General features: G+C 35.4%; 1 protein-coding gene across 4 annotated transcripts in view; it reads right to left on the bottom strand.

Annotated features, from left to right (window-relative positions):
* Window positions 1-13,113, bottom strand: part of RPGRIP1L (RPGRIP1 like) — a 92,621-nt gene that overhangs the window by 31,918 nt on the left and 47,590 nt on the right. For all 4 annotated transcript variants that reach the window (XM_036081684.2, XM_078063738.1, XM_078063739.1 and 1 more), the window contains 6 exons: window positions 10,835-11,213; window positions 7,949-8,136; window positions 7,755-7,838; window positions 3,907-4,008; window positions 3,103-3,256; window positions 1,970-2,043 (listed from right to left, as the gene is read on the bottom strand). In XM_036081684.2, the coding sequence (XP_035937577.1) occupies window positions 1,970-2,043; window positions 3,103-3,256; window positions 3,907-4,008; window positions 7,755-7,838; window positions 7,949-8,136; window positions 10,835-11,213 (981 nt within the window). The remainder of the gene's footprint in view (window positions 1-1,969; window positions 2,044-3,102; window positions 3,257-3,906; window positions 4,009-7,754; window positions 7,839-7,948; window positions 8,137-10,834; window positions 11,214-13,113) is intronic.

Below are 13,113 nucleotides of genomic sequence, written 5' to 3'. Positions count from 1 at the left end.
GGAGAGGGAAAGTAGACTCCCCACTGAGCATGGAGCCCTGAGATCATGACCTGAGCCGAAACCAAGAGTCTGGTGTTTAACTGACTGAGCCACCCGGGGAACCCCTGATAGTTAATTTTATCTGTCAACTTGACTGGACCACCAGATTTTCAGACCTCTGGTCAAACATTATTCTAGGTGTGTCCATCTGGCTGTTTTTGGATAAGATTAACATTTGAATTGGTAGGTTGAGTAAAGCAGACTGTCCTCCCTAAGGTGGATGGGGCTTCCTCCAATCAGCTGGAAGACCTGAAGAGAACAAAAATGGTGAGAACTCCTCTTGCCTGATGGCCTTCAGAGGCAACAGTGGTCTTTTCCTGACTTTGAACTTGAACTGAAACACTGACTCTTCTTAGGTCTCCAGCCTGCTTGCTTTCTAGCTGGAACTGATGCCATCGGCACTCCTGGTTTTAACAGCCTGGAACTACACCACTGACTTTCTGGGTCTCCAGCTTGCTGCATACAGTTCCTGGGACTTCTCAGTCTCCATAACGACGTGACTCAATTCCTTATAATAAATCTCTTTATATGTACATATTTATACATATATATCCTACTGGTTCTGTTTCCCTGGAAAACCCTAATACAAATGGCTATGAAGCTAAATTCCACACAAAGGGCTCATTTTCCCTTTGATTCCCATCATCAAAAATTTCTAATAGAGAGCAGAGAATTTCTATTCATTAGTTTGATAAATAATTTAACAATTTCAGGTTTGATAAAGCAAAAAAGCTAAATTGAATTGAACTAAATACTATAATTAAAAGTCTTTGGGCAACTATATTTAAGATTCCTTCCTTGATTTATTCATTTTGAACAATAAAGATTCCACATATCAGGATGCCATGGGTCAGGTGATATTATAATTAATAATGATAATAAAACTTTGGACAGATGAACTGTTCTGCTTGTACTTATCAATCATCTGTTTGTATTTGGGTTTGTTCTGCAGAGAGGTTAAGCTAAGAATTTTAAGAGTTGAAAAAAGTATTCCAATTCTTACCCATAAAGTAGAAATTCCAAAAAAAGGAGTACAATTAATCATTTCAGGAAAATTAACGTAGATGAATAGAAAAAGCTAGGGCCTTTTTACTTTACTTACATTTACTTTATAAAAACTACCCCTCCCCCCTTAAAATAAAAAAAAATGCTCTGGTAAGTGGTATACTTTCCATATAAATTAAAGTATAATTTTCTTTTCAATATTTCCTTTTACATACTGCTTTTCAGCAATGTGCTACAAAACAAGTACACCTATACAAGAAGTACACCTTCTATGAAGGTTTAATTTTTTGGTGGAAATAACTTTAATAGTTTATCAGTGGACATATTTAGTGTATGAATGAATTCACACTTGGAAGTATTATAGTTTTAAATGCAATATCCCATTTTGAATTCTTAAAGCTCAGATTGGATTTTTTTAAAAAAAGATTTTATTTATTTATTTGAGAGAGAGAGCACGAGCAGGGGGAGGAACAGAGGGAGCGAGACAAGCAGACTCCCTGCTGAGTGGGGAGCCTGCTGAGAGGCTTGCTTCCAGAACCGTAAGACCAGGACGTGAGCCAAAATCAGATGCTTAACCTACTGAGCCACCCAGGTGCCCCTCAGATTGGATTTAATACATCTTTGTACAATCCTTCCGAAAAGGAGTCAGGGATGTCAACTGGTTTTAGCAAGTAATTATTAAAGCTGCTGATGATAGGTATTGTTAACATGTAAGCAAAAATAACGCAAGTTATGACCCATTACATAATGAAACTACATATGAATTTTTTTTGTACTAGATGATTACATGGGTAAGATTGTGAGGATACATAAAATTTTCCCAGAAATATTTTTGCCTTCAGATTTTCATATGCGAAGACCCATACACTATGAATGAAAAGCAGCTTTATTTCATAACATTTCTAGCTGGCATCAAGCTACTGACCTGTTTGATATTCTTGGAGATATGACCTGGAATAATACACTCATCACTGTCAGATGCTGATCTGTCTTCCTCATCTGTTAAAAAATAAAATTTTAGTGGTTCAAGTCTGTTAAACCAATTATATTTATACCTTATGAAATGGAGGGAAATATAAGGATAACCTTAAAAGGACAATATGATAATCATGTCTAGACCTTTCTTAGCAGCAAAGATATTTACTCTTACATTATATTTTAGAAAAGATTAAAAAAATGACTTAAAATTCCAAGTTTAGTTTTAGTAGAAACAAAGATAATAAAAATATACCTTGCTCTGAAATTCAAAAATAATCTCTTTAAAGAGAAGGACAGGGTAATTAGGTGTTTTCTAATAGCCTAACCAATTACATTGTGCAAACATCAAGTTAATTCTTTTTTTATTTTTATTTTTTTATTATTATGTTATGTTAATCACCATACATTACATCATTAGTTTCAAGTTACTTCTTACATTTAGAAACATTTAAAAAAAATTTGCAGTTTTATTGTGGAAAAATTGCCATATGAAAAACTGCAAGAGCAAAATTTGATATTTTGACATATGTATAATTCTGTGAAATCATCACCACGATTAAGATCATGAACCCATCTGTCACCCTATAAGTTTCCTCATGCCCCCTGTAAACTCTTTTTCTGTATCTCTCAGTTCCCATTCGCCCTTCCCTACGCACCACCTAAATGCTTTGTCGCTATAGTTGCCTCGTCTAGATATTTATATAAATTAAATCCTGTTAAGAGTTGTCTTGAGTTTTTAGTTTTAATTTTTAAAAAGTTAATTTCTCCAGAATAATTCAGATGATAGTATAAAACCCAAAGAGAACATAAAGGCACTTAAAACATAAATTGGGAACACGGTCAGCAGTAAGTCGTGGATTGCACTGTGGCCCGGCAGGTTGAGATAAGAAGGTGTGCAACAATTCTGCCTGCCTTTAGCTGACTACACTGAACTGTGTCCCATCAGTTCAGTCAAGAAATAGGTATCATGAAGTAGATCCACTATTACGTGAAGATGTCCTGGGAGGCATGCTCTAACATATTAAAGAAAGCACACAATTAAGTAAATAATGGTAATTAAAGAAAGGAAAAAAAAATCACCTTCTGGTTCCAATTCCTCAGTTATTTCTGTTTCATCTTCAGAAGAAGTCCAGCTTCGATCTGCAAGTTGACCCTCAGACAGGAAAGATACATCATCATCTTTTCCTTGTTGAATTTTCTCTTTTACCTTAGCTCCACTGCTTTCTTGAGAAACCTGAAGAAATTGCAAGCACACTGATAACACTGTTGCTTAGATCACGTGCGTGTACTTGCTGAAGCACCTGACTCAGAAAGAATGTAAGCTTGAGACTTAAATATATGGACAGGCATTATATGTAAGTGATTCATTAGAAAAACCATCACTAAAGTTGCACAGACAAATGATAATATGAAGATAAATGAAAATATTATTATAAGCCAAGGATGAAAAATATATTAATATCAAAATGAATTTTACATTATTACTCCAATTCACATATCTATTTATTAGCAGCTAATATCAGCATAATTACAACACTGGTCGATCTTTCTGTCCCCAGGAAGTTATACACAAATATAGGATCAATGCTTTGAGTTCTTGATCCATTTTAATACAAAGACAAAGCCTTTTTTTTTTTTTTTAAGATTTTATTTATTCATTTGAGACACAGAGATACAGAGAGCGAGAGAGAGCGTCAGTCAGAGGGAGAGGGAGAAGCAGGCTTCCCGCTGAGCAGGGAGCCCGATGCAGGACTCGATCCCAGGACCCTGGGACCATGACCTGAGCCCAAGGCAGACGCTTAACCATCTGAGCCACCCAGGCGCCCCCAAGACAAAGTCTTTTACGAACCAAATTAAACCTTTCAAAATAATTTTAATACATACCTCAGGGATATGTGAAAGAGTTGGCATATTAGTTTCTATTTCTGGCGTATGCTCCACTACTGATGACATTTCCTTCACATCTTCAGGAGGAGGAGGTATCTCCTTTTATTGATGTGAAAACATGCATATGTGTTATTTTGTATTTATTACTTTATTACTAAATCCTATATATATATATAAATCCTATATATATATAAATCCTATATATATATAAATCCTATATATATATAAATCCTATATATATATACAGATATACATATATACACACTGTATATATATATATATATTACCCATATGACCCTAATTTTAGTTAGCGTATTTCAGTAAAATGGTTGATAGTCATCATGGTATATATACGCAAGTTAAGAATTGCAACTGTCGTTCATTGAAGCATTGTTTATAATTGCAAAAAAAGTGAAAACAGTGCAAATGTCCAACAGTATAGGGTTAAATAAAATATGGTATATATCCAAATACCTGAGTTCTTTGCAACCATGAAAAAAATGATAATGTAGATCTGTACTTACTGACACTGAAGAGAGTACCCGATACAGTGTTGAGTAAAAAATGCTAGTTACAGAATAATACATATAGTTGTATACTGTTTTGTTAAAAAACAAACATGCAAACAATGTGTATGTTCCTATAGGAATAAGTATGGAAGGAAATTCACTAAAATTCTATCTCTGATATATAGATTTGGGGAAATTTAATTTTATTTTTAATGTTTTTTTTTTTTTTGCTTATTTGTATTTTCTAATATTTCCATGATGATTATACATTACTCATGTAATTAAACAATATTACATATGTGAAGATATATACTTTCTAGGATCAGCATTATTTTTTAACTGTATCAAATATCAATTTATAGTCAACCATTTTCCAGGATTCATAAACTGACGGTTATTTTTAAAATATAGCTTATCATTTTTGCTAGTTTAAAATTAAACAGGTCCAATATAGAAAATGGGAAAGATAAACCAGAAAACAAAAGAAATTAATACAAGTCCATATTCTCATTACCCAATGATAATATCCATTAACAGGAGATTTCGTTACAATTTTTTACCTTTTTCTTTATGATTAATTTTTTAAAAAATTCTTTCAAGTTGATTTTAAAGATTTATTTATTTGAGATGGAGAGAGAGAGAGTGAGTGAGGTGAGGGACAGAGGGAGAGGGAGAGAGAGAATCCCAGACAGACTCCCTGCTGAGTGCGATCCCATGAGATCGTGACCTGAACGAACAGGTCAAGATGTTCAATGAACTGAGCCATCCAGGTGCCCCTTTATGATTTTTTTTTTTAAAGATTTTATTTATTGGGAGATTTTATTTATTAAAGATTTTATTTATTATTCTGCTGCTTCCCCTGCTTGTGCACTCTCTCTCTCTGTCAAATAAATAAAAATATAAAGAAAAAAAGATTTTATTTATTTATTTGACCGAGAGAGAAACACAGCAAGAGAGGGAACACAAGCAGGGGGAGTGGGAGAGGGAGAAGCAGGCTTCCCGCCGAGCAGGGAGCCTGATGTGGGGCTCGATCCCAGGACCCTGGGATCGTGACCTGAGCTGAAGGCAGACGCTTAACTGACTGAGCCACCCAGGTGCCCCTTTATGATTAATTTTTAATGCAAATAAAAAACTTTCTTGGTTACATAGTGGTAATTATAAATATAATATATCCTGTTATATTTTTAAAAAACCTTAATATTACAACATAAAATTTTCTCCTGGTATGAAACTTTGGGTAAACATTTTTAATACGATATAATATTAAAATGAATGGATGTATCATAATTTAATGAACCATTTTACTGGTGTTGGACAATTAACTAATTCACTATTTTCAGCAATTGTGACTAACATTACAACAAACATCTCCATGTATATGTATGTCTTTTTTATACTTATAATTATTTATGTAGGAATCCGGCTACTTGTGTTCAAATTCCAGATCTAATATTTTGCCCTTGAGCAAGTTACTTAAGCCCTGTACATATTACTTTCCTGATCTTTTTTTTTTTAAGATTTATTTTTATTTGAGAGAGCAGGAGAGAGCAAGGAGGGGAAGGGTAGAAGGAGAGGGAGAGAATCTCAAGCAGACTCTGCCCTGAGCACAAGCCTTGCACAGGGCTCCATCTCACAACCCATGAGATCATGACCTGATGTGAAATCACGAGTTGGACACTTAACAGAGTGGGCCACCCAGATACCCCTTACTTCCCTGATCTTTAAATGGCAATAATTCTAGTATGATCATAAGGTTGTTCTTAGGATTAAATGAGTTTGTGGACATAAAGCATTTAGTTCAGTGTCTGACATATAATGAGCACTCAATAACTGTTTGCTGTTAAATATGGCCTGAATAATAGTTACTGAATTCATTTATTTAACACATATATATTAAATGCACTGTATATGCCAGGTATCATCTTACTTAAGCTCTGAGGAGAAAAAATATTTTTATTTTTTAATTTTTATTTTTTAAAGATTTTATTTATTTGAGAGAGAAAGCATGAGAGAGAGAGCACAAGTGGGGGGGAGGGGCAGCCAGAGAGGGGAAGCAGACTCCCCACTGAGCTGGGAGCCCAATGTGGAGCTCAATCCCAGGACTGAGATCATGACCTGAGCTGAAGGTAGACACTTAATGGACTGAGCCACCCAGGTGCCCCGAGAAAAAATATTTTGATCTGGGTGTTGTTTACCCAGGTGTGTACATAGGTAAAAATTCATTGAGCTGGGGGCTTAAGTTTTGTATCCTTTAACTATTTAAGAGTTATATCTCAATTACAAGGAAAATATTTTTTTTAAAGATCCAAAAGAGATGATGGTGACTTGAGTGGTGACAGTGGAGATGATGTAAATACAGGATAGGTTTTGAAAGTATAGCTGACAGGTTTTGTGGATGAACTGGATGTAGGGTGTGAAAAAGAGAATGACAAAGGGATGCCTTCAAAATTTAATGACTATGCAACTGGGTGAATGGTTCGTCATTTATTGAGAATGGGAAACAATGGAAGAAACATTTTGGAAGGGGGATGTGAAGTCACATTTGGTTTGTGACATGTTAAGTTTAGATTCCTATTACACAACCGGGTGCATATGAAATAAGCGGGGAGAAAATAAATCTGGAATTTGGCAGCGAGATCAACACTGAAGATAATAAATATGAGAGGGATTGCATCTAGATGTTTAAAACTATGAGACTGGCTAAGACTGGCTAAGACCTGTGAATGTAGATACAGAGTGAGAAGAGGTCTAGGTCTGCAGTGAAACTGCTGAGGCACCTCTACATTGAGAGATTTGGTCTAGGACAGTGAGAAGAATAACTGGTAAAGCTGGAGAGAATCTAGAAGGGCATGGTGTCCCAGAGGCCAAGTGAAGAGGGAGCACGTATTCCACTGTGTTGAATGTTACTGGGAGATAAAGATGGGGACTGAGAACTGACTACTGGATACGGCAAAATCAAAGTCATTGTGCACTTGGCAAGAGTGGTTTTAATGAGGATGAATTTTGACTAGAGTGAGTTCAACAAATGGTGTGAAGAAAGGGAAACAGAATTAAGACTTTCTGAAGAGGTTTCTTTTTTTTTCCGTCCCATAAATGGGGGAAGAGGATAAAGTAGTGGCTGGAGTTACAAATGGAGTCAAAAGAGGGTTTAGATCAGAGTAAGAAGAGTTAACATTTATACACAGTGCCAAATTAAGAGCTAACATTAAAGGAAAAAGAAGTATTTTATTCACTGGTTTCCTTTGAAATCAGGTAGGGTATACAACACCTACATCATTTATTTAAAATATTTGGTATGAGAGAAAAAAATCAGTATTTTCAGTGTTTACTACTTACAGAACTCTGTTGTGGTGTGATATCCACAAAAGACACTTTCTTATCTACAGGTGTTAAACGCTGTCTTGGTTTTGGTGTTGGTGCCTAAGATAAATCAATATGTCAAAAACTGAGTATGATGAACATACACTTAGATAAAACTACAACTATTTTTTCTTTCTTTTTTAAACAAATTCAAAGTCACTGTTACTCACAACTAATGTGCTAACAGAGGATGTTGGAGGTACTCTTTGAACAACTTCTGACTCTTCTTTGCGTATAAAATTTCCTAAGTCTTTAGTTGTTATAGATCCACTTGGTGGAAGGTAAGCAAATTTCCATTTCAATATAACATGGATGGTTCCTGCAGGATGCTTTTCATGATCTGTTAACTCAAACACTCCTGTCAAGTTACAAAAATAATTTTAATTAATGCTAGAGTGAAGTTTTATTACCATAAGAATTAAAGAAGAACAAAGAACTACCCACAACTTTAAAAATAATTTTGGCTTTTACTCACACCTCAAATGGCTTAGAGAATAAAGACAAAATAATCTATGATAGGTTCATCTCTGAAACAGACTCCTTTCAGAAGTTAAGGCCTTAGTGATAATACTGATTCCAAGAAGAGAAAATTAACTTATAAATATTTTAATTCACTGAAATTAAATTCCGAGATTATTCAGAATTCTTAGCCTTCCTCTAAGACATTATCTGGATTATAGCTCAAGTATCAACCTCCTTTTGCCTTAAATATTCTTGCAAAAGACTTGTCTCTGTAGAAAAATATATTAAAACTTCACAATTTCAAATAATTTATATATCTAAGGAAGTCTTCATATTACCACATAATTTTATCATAATTTTAAATATGTTTTACTGGGATTTGTTAAATTACTCCAAATTAATAGCAGCACAACAAAAAATGTCCAGAAAATAGACAAACTGCCCAAAACAGTAATAAAAAGTTATCACCTAGCTGCAAATGTAATACAGAGTCACAAATTTTAGTCATTGTATTAAGGTTTCTTTTCTTTTCTTTTTTTTTTTAAGATTTTATTTATTTATTTGAGAGAGGGAGCACGAGTGGGGTGAGGGGCAGGGAGAGAAGCAGGCTCTCCACTGAACAGGGAGCCTGATGTGGGGCTCGATCCCAGGACTTGGGGATCATGACCTGAATTGAAGGCAGACGTTTAACCAACTGAGCCACCCAGGCGCCCCTTTCTTTATAAAAAAGAAAAAACTAAATAGAAATTCTGGAGTTGAAGTTACAATTACTAAAATGAAAAAAAAATCAGTAGAGGGTCTCAATAGGAAATTTGAGCTGGCAGAAGAAAGAATCAGTGAACTTGAATACTGACCAACAGAGCTTATCCAATATGCAGAGAAAAAAATGAAGAAAAATGTACAGAGCTTCAGAGAATGTGGGACACCATTAAACACAAATGTACATGTAATGGGAGTCCAAGAGGGAAGAAAGGGCAGAAAAAAATTGAAGAAATAACAGCAGAAAACTCCCCAAATTTGGTACCTAACAGTACCCTACACATAAAGAAGCTCAACAAATTCTAAGTAGGATAAGCACAGTGGGATCCACATCATAAACATCATAGTCTGTTTAAAGCCATACATAGACACACACATACACACACACTAAAAAGAAGATATTGAAGATAGTAACAAGTACAAGGGAACCATAATAATAACATTTCTGATTTCTCATTAGAAACAATGCATGCCAGAAATTAGTCACCTGATATACTCAAAGTGCCAAAGAAAAAAATAACTGATGACTAAGAATATATTCTTTTTTTTTGAAAAGATTATTTATTTATTTATTTGACAGAGAGAGAACACAAGCAGGGGGAGTGGGAGAGGGAGAAGCAGGCTTCCCGCGGAGCAGAAAGCCCGATGTGGGGCTCGATCCCAGAACCCTGGGATCACGACCTGAGCTGAAGGCAGACGCTTAACGACTGAGCCACCCAGGCGCCCCTGACTAAGAATATTATACCCAGCAAGACTATCCTTCAAAAAATAAAAGCAAAATAAAGACATTCCTAGATAACAATTGAGAGAATTCATTACCAGCAGACCTGAGTTACAAGACATATTAAAGGAAGTTCTTTAGGTTGTAAGGAAGTAATACCAGATCTCAAATCAACACAAAGGAACAGAGACCAATAAAAGTAATCATTTAGGTAATTATGAAAGACAGTATAAATGTATTTTTTGTCATTTCTTCTCTTAACTGATTTAAAAGACAATTGCATAAAACAATAATAGTAAAATTATATTGTTGAACTTATATAAAGATAAAAAATATATCATCGTAACAACACAAAGGAGAGAGTGGCAATGGAGTTATACTGGAGTATGGAAATAACACCAGACAGTAACTCAAATACATAGGAAGAAATAAAGAATACCAGAAATGGAAAAAAAAAAAAAAAAAAAAGGAATATCAGAAATGGTAACCATGTAAGTTAATGTGAAAGTCTCCTATAATTATAGATATTCTCCCCTCTCTTGACTTCTTTAAAAGACAAAAAGTTGGGTGCCTGGGTGGCTCAGATGGTTAAGCATCTGCCTTTGGCTCAGGTCATGATCCCAGGGTCCTGGGATCGAGCCCTGCATCAGGCTCTCTTCTCGGTGGGGAGCCTGCTTCTTCCTCTCCCTCTGCCATTCCCTCCACTTGTGCTCTCTGGCTCTATCTCTCTGTCAAATAAATAAATAAAATCTTTAAAAAAAAAAGACAAAAAGTTATACAATGCAATAATTATAACATTGTATTGTTGGATTTATAACATATATAGGCATTCTTTACATAAATATATGACGATGATAGCACAAAGGAGGGGGAAGGAAATGGAATTATACTGGGGCAGACTTTCTATATTTTGATGGAGTTGTCAGCATTAATTTTAGACTGGTAAGATACATATTGTAATCTGTAGAACAACTCCTAAGAAAATAACTAGGAAAAAAACTGTAGGCCCAACGTTTAAGATTATCTGAGAACTTAGGAAGGTTAGTCATATCCATAACTGAAATATAATTTAGGTTTGTTTTTACAATTTCATAGATTCAATAAATATGCTTACCTGAGATACACCTGTCATGTGCCAATGAAATCAGAGGCACACTGACTTTTCCTATATATATATTCTCTTGAGTATCATTATCATCAAATACATAAAAACTCAGAGACTCTGACTTAAGGTATCGATCCAAATCCATATTCATTGGCACAGGGAAACACATATGATCATCAAACTGTGGATCATTGCTACTGGGAATGATGGCTGTATCATGGTCTGCAAAATCAAAAAACTTGTACACAACATATGGGTGTGGCTGAAGGTGGCTTGCTTGGGACTTCAAGTGGCTGCAACATCTGACTGTAATATGAAGTTCATTTAAGTTGCCATCTGTGGAATCAGTAGAACTGAGCTGAGCAGTTTTGGGTGCTTGCTGACTTGACTGGAAAAAAATACATATTTATATTATAGTAATAATACAATGAAAAGATAAATAGCAGCTGCCAAATCCCAAACAAAATAATTTTGTAAATGGACAAAAAGATGTATATTTACACTTCATAGTGAATTTCTCAGTAAAAGACCTGATTCTTAGTCAAAACTAATATTCCCTAGAACATGTGTGAACAGGTGATCTTAAGCTATTAGCAATAAATATAGATGACTGAGCATACATGTAGAGACTGTTGTTAAAACAAAATAAAACCAAGAATTGATATTCTTTAATTCTATTTAATAACTAAGAGTAAAGTGAACAGATGAGTCCAAAGACAAATGTCCTCTAGTTCACAATTTTATTAAGAGCTAATCCTTCAACCGCTCCAGCTATTGTGATCATAACTCACTGTTATGTAAGAATCCAGTGAATTTGATGGAGCCCACCCAGAGAGATTATTTCATTATATTTGGGTTGGCCCTCATCTTCAACCAATGGTGTTTGGGGACGCAGATACATGGCCTAAGATGATCCAGTAAACTGAAGTTCAACTAATATAAGAAAAAGAGAATAGGGTCAGAGATAAACATTGGACGGCATAAAAAGTTAGGATTGGGAGGACATTTCAGAAGAAAGATGAGTGAAAGGAATTATAATGCAGAACTAGAAGCTACTCAATGGCCCCTTATGGAACTATTGTTCACGTAGTCGGTGCATAAGTGTTTTAACAAACAATTGCCCTAATTAACTTGTTAAGCCACCATAGCTGATGCCCTGGGACGAAGAAATGTTAGTGTTCCCGGGCCTTGTTTAGTTTAGTGTTGGAGAATTCTCTATTTTCCACAAAGGGGCTCCTCCTTCACTGCATTTCTGAATCTGGATTGAGCATCTGGAACCTTTGACTCCAGCGAAGTTTACTGGAGAAGGCAAAATAGACCCAAACTCATAATGTCCTCAGTAGAGACATCTGGTGGTGTGCAGAGGAGAAAACTAAGAAACCTGTATTCAGCTATAGAATGCTGAGTGGAATGATTTAAAAAGTACCCCCTCTGCTTCTCACTCCAAATCTACCCACAAAAGCTGGAATTCCAACAAATGACTCACCCAAGCCAGAAAGTGGGAGTCTAAAAACAATTAAACTACAAAACTAAATAAATAACCTGGTCTATTTTTAATTCTCTTTTCCATTAACAGCATTTCCCAACGTCTGTTCTGAAGAATACTAGTCCAGAAAGATGATCTCTGGGAAACAGGTGTCATTCTTTCTTAAGTTTGGGAATCGATGTTATATTAGTCATGGTTCTTTAACTGAAAATTATAGAAACTAATTCCATCTAGCAAATACAACAAAAAGAGACTTTAATGCAAGTCCATATGGTTATTTCATGGAATTGTATAGCAGAAATGTGGGTGGGCCTTAGGAAGGTAAGAGGACTGGAAAACCACCAGAATTTACACTCGATCTAGTGGCCATTTTTCTCTGTATGCTTGCTCATTATCCCTTCTCTCCAGACCCATTTTCTTTCCTTTGCTGGTTAACATGGTAGAAGATGGCTGCCCCACAGCTCCCAATTTTACATGTTCCAAGCATGGAGAGTCTTGCTTTCTCTTGAAAGCAGAATCTGATTGGCTTAACTGGGGTCAGGTGGATACCCCTGAATCATTAGTCATAATTGAGTACAGAGTGGGAGAGAACAGGACCACCAGACATAAATCCCCATAGACTGGGAGTGACAGTGGTCCAAATGAAAAAAGATAATTATGATTTGAGCAGACATTCCAAAATGTTTCAACTATATTTTATCCCTTTGTTCCTCAAATGCATACTTTAAGCTTTCCTCTTGGGATTCTTGTTATACATGAGAAGTCAAGGACCCTATTTCACTTTGCTCACTTTAGTGCTTTC

Source organism: Halichoerus grypus, chromosome 15 (assembly GCF_964656455.1).
Source record: "Halichoerus grypus chromosome 15, mHalGry1.hap1.1, whole genome shotgun sequence".
In the NCBI taxonomy this organism is placed as follows: Eukaryota; Metazoa; Chordata; class Mammalia; order Carnivora; family Phocidae; genus Halichoerus; species Halichoerus grypus.
Note: the sequence above shows the minus strand (reverse complement) of the source record. Positions and strands in the feature narration are given on the sequence as shown.